The sequence below is a fragment of the Chelonia mydas genome, chromosome 5 (genome assembly GCF_015237465.2).
Source record: "Chelonia mydas isolate rCheMyd1 chromosome 5, rCheMyd1.pri.v2, whole genome shotgun sequence".
Classification (NCBI taxonomy): domain Eukaryota; kingdom Metazoa; phylum Chordata; order Testudines; family Cheloniidae; genus Chelonia; species Chelonia mydas.
In genome coordinates this window covers 110,392,079-110,400,127 of record NC_051245.2, presented here as the reverse complement: position 1 = coordinate 110,400,127, position 8,049 = coordinate 110,392,079, and the positions used below count along the sequence as shown (strand labels likewise).

General features: G+C 40.6%; 1 protein-coding gene across 1 annotated transcript; it reads left to right on the top strand.

The window, feature by feature from the left end:
- The first annotated feature begins 6,478 nt into the window (after positions 1–6,478).
- On the top strand, positions 6,479–7,725 carry LOC119566694 (interferon beta-like). Its single transcript, XM_037903088.2, has 2 exons — positions 6,479–7,064; positions 7,682–7,725. The coding sequence occupies exons 1-2, from the start codon at positions 6,491–6,493 to the stop codon at positions 7,723–7,725; spliced, it is 618 nt and encodes a 205-aa protein (XP_037759016.1). The 5' UTR covers positions 6,479–6,490.
- The last annotated feature ends 324 nt before the right edge of the window (positions 7,726–8,049 follow it).

The following is an 8,049-nucleotide window of genomic DNA, read 5'->3' as shown; positions in this document are numbered from 1 at the left end:
GGTAGAGTACAAATCTTTTCCTTGGAGTAAATGAATTAAACATTAGTGTCAATTATACAGTTGAAGAGAGATAGCGGATATCTTATAACTCTGCTTAGATAGGGCCTGATCCTTCTTCTACAGGGTCAGTGGCCAAATCGCAACTGATTTCCTTGGCAGCAGCTTCAGGCTCTTCCTGTCCTGTCCTGGAAATGGATTTGCAATTACATGGATTTATTTTTTCAACTCTCATTTTGGTTTGCGATTCTTCATAATCTCCCACATATCAGGTGATCTTATGTATTGCATAATTGGCAGACCATGCAACAAAGTACATATATTTGGAATCCTTAGCCACCTCACTAGTACTTTGCTCATCAAATAATGATACCCCCAAAATACTCTGACTTCTATACATGTAGTATGTTTCTGTTATCGAGCATGGTTGCTATTTATTAATCTGTCCTCATCCTATACCACAGCTTGAGAAGTTTCCTAGAGACATTTATAAGAAATATGAACATAACGTAAGACTCGTAAGATTATGAGGTGTAGAAAAGATTGACATTCATAAATTTTCTATTGTATTTTTTTCTTTGTGTTTCAACCAAATCTCATTTCACTCCAGCTGAGATTGCAGCGACTACAGAGGTTAAAACAGTTGGACGAAATTGTACCGTGCGGTGGATTCCCTCCCCTCTGCTGATCCTTCCCACAGTGATGTCTAAGACTTCTAAGACTCCATACTACTTGACCTTGTATTGTGCAATACACTCACTCAAAATTTAAATTGTAAATGAAGGATATCGATGCAAAAAAGTTACAAGAAAATTAAGAAAGGGTTAGAACTTAAACATTGTTGACATTATGTGTTTGCTCTATCGTTCAACTCTTCTCTGATCAAATCTCATCTCTGAACCGTAACATGCAGCTTAACCACAGTACAACAGCATAACAAATGTGAACTGGAAAAACTTTCCAACAAAAAAGATGTGCATAATTTTCCTCTAATGTCGAAACGAAGAGAGACGTTTCAGGTGGCCCCAAGAGGTTTTCAAGCCGCGAGTGTCCCTGAAGGGGAATGCCAAGGTGGCAATCCAGAAAATCTTCCAACATATTTCCTGCCTCTTTGGCAAGAATCTCTCCGAAACAACCTGAGGTGGGAATTCCATTCAGAGATTCCAACGCAGATTCATCAGCACATTGGGCATCTGGAGACTTTTGGCTGCAGCGATGGAAAATGGGACTCTCTGACCAGGAAGAAAGGACCAACAGTTTCCCAGGATGAACGGGAAGAGATACCAATTCTTTCATAAAAGACAAGCACTTCAGCCTCTCTGCTAGCAGGAGAATCCCTGTGGAATTATGGGGTTTTCTAATGTCAGACAAACTCACAAAAAAGTTTAGAAATTTAAATATCAACATTTTTAGAAGTTCTAACTGAAATCAAGTAATAATTTTTACATGATTTAAAATCTGATGCAGTGGAATTTTAAAAGGTGGTGTTACTATATCTTCTGAAAATATTTTCAGATCAGTTTAGGATATTTGTAACAGGGCATTTATGTCAATCTATTATTTATTTATGGTTCTTATTTATGTATTTATCATAGATATTTGTTACTTACCAATAAATAATTATTTTATATAAAATGGCAACCTATACCAGTAATGATTTGAATAAAATACCGATTGAACCAAAAAGAAAGAAAAGGAGAATAAAAAAACCCCTGTAAGTGTTCAGCCTGAAAACCCCAATTCCAGAGAGCACTTACGCATGTGACTAACTTAAAGTAGGTGAGCCATCCCGCTCATGTTCGTGCTTCCAGTTGGGAACATGCTTCAATACATTGATGAATCAGTGTCCCAATTCGCACTAATTCCATTTTAAAAATAATCCTTACAGAATGATAATTAGCCTTTCCATTCAAACAGACCACACACCACACCTGAATTCTCCCACCTTTTACCATTCTACTTTGTACCAGGTTACTTGTCCCCCCAAAAACTTGTCAATTTGGGTGTTTGGTGTAGTAGGCAGTTGTGTTGGAAGAGGCTAGATTGGTGCCTTTTCCCCCACTAAGCAAGAGTGCATGCACCCCTTAACACACACCAATTACATGTGAATAATGAGAGCAGGAATGGGGCATTCTGTATTAGAATGATCAAAGTTTCTCTTTGTCACCTCTAAAATGCATTTCCCCATTGGGTGGAATGCGTCAGACAGTTACTGCCCATGAAAACTATGGCATTCTTCTGAAAAAGTCTAACAACCCCAAACCCATTCAGCTCTGGGGGAAAACTATTCCCCTTCCTTCCATCACACCTTTAATAAAAGAAGGGGAATGCTGAACGCAATGTTCAGCTAAGCTCTGACAATATCACTCATATCATAAGGAGCAGCCATGCCTGTGGGAAAGCCCAGCTCACACTTCTTAAAAGAGAGGAAAAAAATGTTAATATCTCTCTCTGAGATTCTCCCACAGAATTCCACTCAGGGGCAGGAAGAAGGAGGGGTGGGTTTGTCTGTAGACTTCCTCATGGAAGTGGCCGTTGTTCCATCTCCACATTCAGCAGATTCTATGGTTTCTGCACCGATCAAAAAGGTCTCTCCAGACACAGAGATCTGCAGCATCTCTCTCAGCTCTGGTCCCATTAGATTCTCTGCCCCCGTCTTTTCAGTGCCAAGTAGTATTTCCCAGGGCTGCTCCAGGCTGCATGCAGTTGCCCCAGACAACCTTTTAAAGTGTCATTTTTGGACAGCTGGATTTTATCGGGACAGTCCCCATATTTGGAGCTTTGTCATTTCTAGATGCCTATTACCCCTCACCCCTTGCCCCGATTTTTCACACTTGCTGTCTGGTCACCCTAGCTGGGATATCAGCTGGGAAGTCTCCGATGCTTGGCTTGGGCTTCCTCAGCGAGGGGAAATATACAATCCGTGCCTGGATGGTGTGGTGCTCTGTCACCCTCTACTGGCACCTCAACCATTTAGAGATTGAGGAGTCTGCTACAACCCTGGCTTAAGACGCATTATCACATGTTCACACAGTCAAGGCTCATACACTAAGGTTCAAATGTCCAAGGTTCAATCCTGCCTGCTGACAACTTCAGCCTGTCAGCGTTACAAGTGGGGGCTCATCCAACATGTCAACTGGGTAGTCTTTGAAGCTCAGAATGTGCTTTAACATGTCCTCTCCCAGAAATATACCCAGAGGTGTTTACCTCTTCCAGGGGCCATGTAGTACGTGTAGAGTATAATACGGAGACACTTTGCACAGGATTCTAACACACTATTTCTCTTTAATTAATCACTCGGAAAATACAGAAAATGGACCAAAAATTGTAAACCCTATCCGCAATTCCCTGCCTCAGTTTCCTCAACAGACCAGGCCATTCTGTGAGCCTTTATCAGAATCACCTGGGGTCATCCAACATCCTTCTGTTGCAATGCATCACTTATATGCACAAGAACAGAGCATTCTCCTCCAGCTCACATAACCTGGCCTTGGCCAGTTCATCCCCTTCCTTCCTCTTGCCCAAATGTCCTATGGGTTTTCCTCCTGTGATTTCTTTTAGAACCTTTTGGTTTTGTCATCTGTCTCTTTGTTGACCTTCGGTAACTTTCCACTCCTAACCCCCATTCTCCTTAACACCAACTTCACCAAACTAGTTTCCCAACTGGTTTCCCATTGTCCTCAGCCTAGTGAGTACCTTCTCGAGGTCCTGTCCAACCAGATGGATACACATAGAAAGAGGTTTCCTATGATGACGAAATTTCATGACAACAACTTCATAATATCACTTTAAAATTAACAAGTCTTACAGAGACTTCTCCCTTTCCCCCCGGCCTCCGCCTGACACACACACACACACACAAACAAATCAAGCCATATGAATCAGGCTTGTGTACACTCAAGTCAGCAATTCTATCCCCCAGTTTTCTGACCAGCTGGTGCCACCCCTCCACACCCTCCAAATCAGTAGTGTGTGCTCCTTGCCACCAACAACCAGTTTGGTGTACAGAATGGATTAAACTTTCAGTTATAACATCAACACTGCCTAAAAATTACCTAAACTCAACATTTAAAATTATAGTAATAAACCTGCCGGTGGCATCAGATCTAGTGAGGATCCTCCTCTCTACCAAGTTTGGTGTAGGTGGATAGTAGTTCTGAAGAGCTATCAGTCAACAGTACCGCTGCCAACCACATAATTCAGCCACAGCCTGAACATTTGAGACTGATTAAACCTTTATGAAAAATGTTTGGCCCTTTGTAAACATTTTCTGAAATATTTGTACGTGTGAGTTTTGTTGGAAAAGAATATCTCTGTAGTCAGAAAGTATAAGAAACACTCATATAAATACATATTTTAAAGAGACTTTTTCCAGAAAAGTTCCTGCAGCCATCTGGAAAGCAGTTTTGAATTTGAAGGCAACCATCCCAGGAACAGACACAATAGCATTGACTCAGGTGAATCATCACACAGAACAAGCAGCAAATTATGAACAGCAAAGGGAAAAGATGTGGTGACAAGGTCCTGAGCAATCAGAGCGGAATGTGTATAAATCATTTGTCAAATCATTTAAAATAAATACATTGGCAAATTCTGAATTTCTTTGCAGATTATTTGCAAGCAGGAAAATGGGCTAAACTAATCTCTTATTTCATATTCAAATTAAGATGGCTGACACAGAAAAAAAAATTACAATAAAATTTCCTGCTATTTTCACTGAAATTTAAATGGACAGGATTTAATCAAATTCGAGCAAATATTTCAACCAGCTCAGTCTCCATCTAACCTTTCCCAGAAAACAGGCTCATTACTGATGAAAATATGCTGAAAGACTATGTGTCTTTCCTCCCATAGCTTTCTTAATTTAACAGGAAAAGATTAAATTCAGATTATTTAATTTCTCTCCTTCACATAACTATTATCTCCTGAAGCTTCAACTTGCCAGGAAATGCACACGCAGAACTCCCAGTGGAGTAAATGCAAAATGGGGGTGCAGCGCCTCTGGTATGATTGGGTCCCTTATGTGGTATACTTATGTACAATAAACTGCATTCTTTAAAGTGACATTTCCAAATCGTTTAGGCAAAACTCTAGATTATGATTTTAAAAAGTGCTCGAGGTGATGGGAGAGGGAGATGTAAAAGAAGTGACAGGAACAGAAATATGTTCATATTTTCTTCTTTTCCTTCTTTCAAATTAATATGAAAACATTCCTTTTCAATTTTTGGGTTGAAAACCATTCCCCTTCACTGATGGAAACTCCAACATGACAGCCTAGTGCTATGGTATGAAAAACAGAAAGTGAAACTTGCTACAGAAAGAAGGCTGCAAACTTCACTCATCAGACCACTTGAATTTCAATGTCCAAGATCAGTGAAATGCACATTGAAAAAAGAATAAAGCTTGAATGGTGAAAAGGCAAACACATTTGAAAGTGACATTCATTTATGTCAGTCGCTCTAGCATATTTATTACCAGCCACACAATCTTTTTGGACAACTCCCTTCCATGTCACTACACTACATCACAGGGAACTACTCAGAAGTGCCCGAGAAGACAGCATGTTCACACCCTTCAACTGTACCTGTTCCTTGGGCTTTTCACAACTGGTATCAGGTTCTTAAGTAAACCTCACAGTTTCTCAGTGCTCTCTGTCCATCCTCTGGTATTGGCCTACACACATGGTTTTTCATCTCTCATATTTCAAATGGCCAGGAAATTGCGAGAGATTAACAGAGACTTCTCTGGCCCCAATCTCCCACAGGAATTCTTTCCAGGCTTATCAAATATTAAGAGGTCCCTATAGTATTACTCCCTCTCAAAGGCTGGAAGGAAGGAATGAGACAGCCAGAGCATAGCAGACTTTTCTGATTTTGAGTGCCACACCAGAAAGGGAAAGTTTTCCACCTGCTGGCAAAGTGAAGGAACAGCAGCTTTACACATCACTTCACTGCTGTTATTTGCAGAGTCTAGCAAAAAGAAGCTCTGCAGTAGTTCCCCCCATCTGCCAAAATTCATTGGTATCACTTAAAAGCATGGATAGTCTTGCTGATGTGACAGACATTCAGACCTGCCTAGCAGTGCTAACTACAGGAACTTGGGAGCAGACAGACAGGTCCCTACTCTAACCTGTAACTGGATGACACTGTTCATCATCATATTCTTCTTACTCTTTACATTTTCGTTATCTAAGAGGGCAGGGGGGACCGAAGGAAAGAAATGTTGGGGTTCAGTAATATTAAAGTAGTTACCAGCTGTGATTTGGTTCTTCTAATGCCTTGTTCGCTTCCACTAACTAAAAAGAAGGAAACCAAAAGTAAAAACCTCAAGCAGAAAAAACCTTGAAAAGTAGAAAGTGATGAAAGAAAAATCTTTTCCGACAGAATGCTTAAATTCAGAGACAGGGGTCGAAAACACAAAAGTTTACAGAAGACCTTGAACAGACACCAGTTGCTCAAGTTCTACACAAACACAGGGAATCTAAGACATCATCATGATCAGCAGGAGTTTGCTGCAATGTTGCCTCGTGCTGCTCTTCTCCAGGGAAATCTCATGTCTGGACTGTAACAGGCTGCATGTTCTACAAACCAGAATGAACAGCGAGAGTTTAGAGCGTCTGGAGAAAATGGGTGGCAACTTTCCCTTCCAATGTCTAAATGAAGGGACAGCTTTCAAGCCCAGAGATATCCTCAAGCTCCGACTGTCCCACCAAGAGAATGCCAAGGTAGCCATCCAGCAGATCCTCCAAGAGCTCTTCCATATCTTTAACAACAATCTCACCCAAGCTGCCTGGAATGGGACTTCCATAAAGGAATTCCAAAATGGACTTCACCAGCAGATTGAGAAGCTGGAGACGTGTTTGAGTGCTGAGATGGAAAAGGAGGTAACCTACCCAGGAAATGAGAACCTCCTGCTCACCAGCCTCAAACTGAAGAGATACTTCCAGACAATAGAGGATTTCCTGAAAGAAAAGCAATACAGCCGGTGTGCCTGGGAGATCATCCGTGTGGAAATATCCAGATGTTTCCTCATGCTCAACAAACTCACCAAGAGACTTGAAAATGAAGGTACCATCTTTTCTTTTTTCCTAGAAAAACTCAAATAATATTATTTGAATAAAACAGCTGGTGAAAGATGGCTGATAGGGTTATAACTCCTAATACGTCGGGCCCAATCTTTCTCCCACAGTAATTTTATGCATACAGCTATTTCAAACGCGTGCTCAAATCTTTTCACAGTAGCATATAATTTAGTGCTTCTCTACCACACACAATATTCTATATGAAAAATATACAAATATATCATAACTGCTAACTAAAGACAAAATATTGTTAAGTGATAACTAACTATGCCAAATAGATCTTTGACCAGTAAGTGTCTAAGTTGGGGAAAAGAACAGTGAGAAGCCCCCTTTCAACAACTGCCTCGTTAGACAACGTTCCAGTTAGGACACCAGAAAACGGGGGGTCTGTGTTCACACTCTTCTATCCCATCAACTCATTTTGCACTTGGGGACACCGAGGGTTCTTATTCTGCTTTTCTTTCTTTTGTTTACCCCTAACTGACAAGATGACAAGTGCACTAAGGCTCAGGATTTAGGATTTGACATCTGGTTAGAAAAAGATGGCCTCTATTTGGCGTTTGAATCTCTCCATGTTTGAACCATTCCCCTTTTTCATTCCAGCACATGATGCTTCCAGTAATGATGCTATGAAAACAGCAGAATGAAACTGCACCTCCACTGGAGTCCTTCCTCTCTAAATTGATTCTCGAATCAGCAGTTTTCGAGACTCCTCTCAGTTCATCTTGAATTAAGCAAATTGCCAAACTTCAACTGCACTATTTATAGCCTCCTTGCCATTACCAAGACTGATTTATTCACATGAGAAAATGTAAAACAGAAGATTTTGCTGACAATATTGCAGAAGACAGCGTAGTATTTGAACCGAAGGAGAAAAACCTTACTATTTCTTAATCATTGATATTACGCGTTTGCTCCGAATTTGCCTTGGGCTGCTTTTAAAAATGAAATCTTATCTCTTTACTGTAACA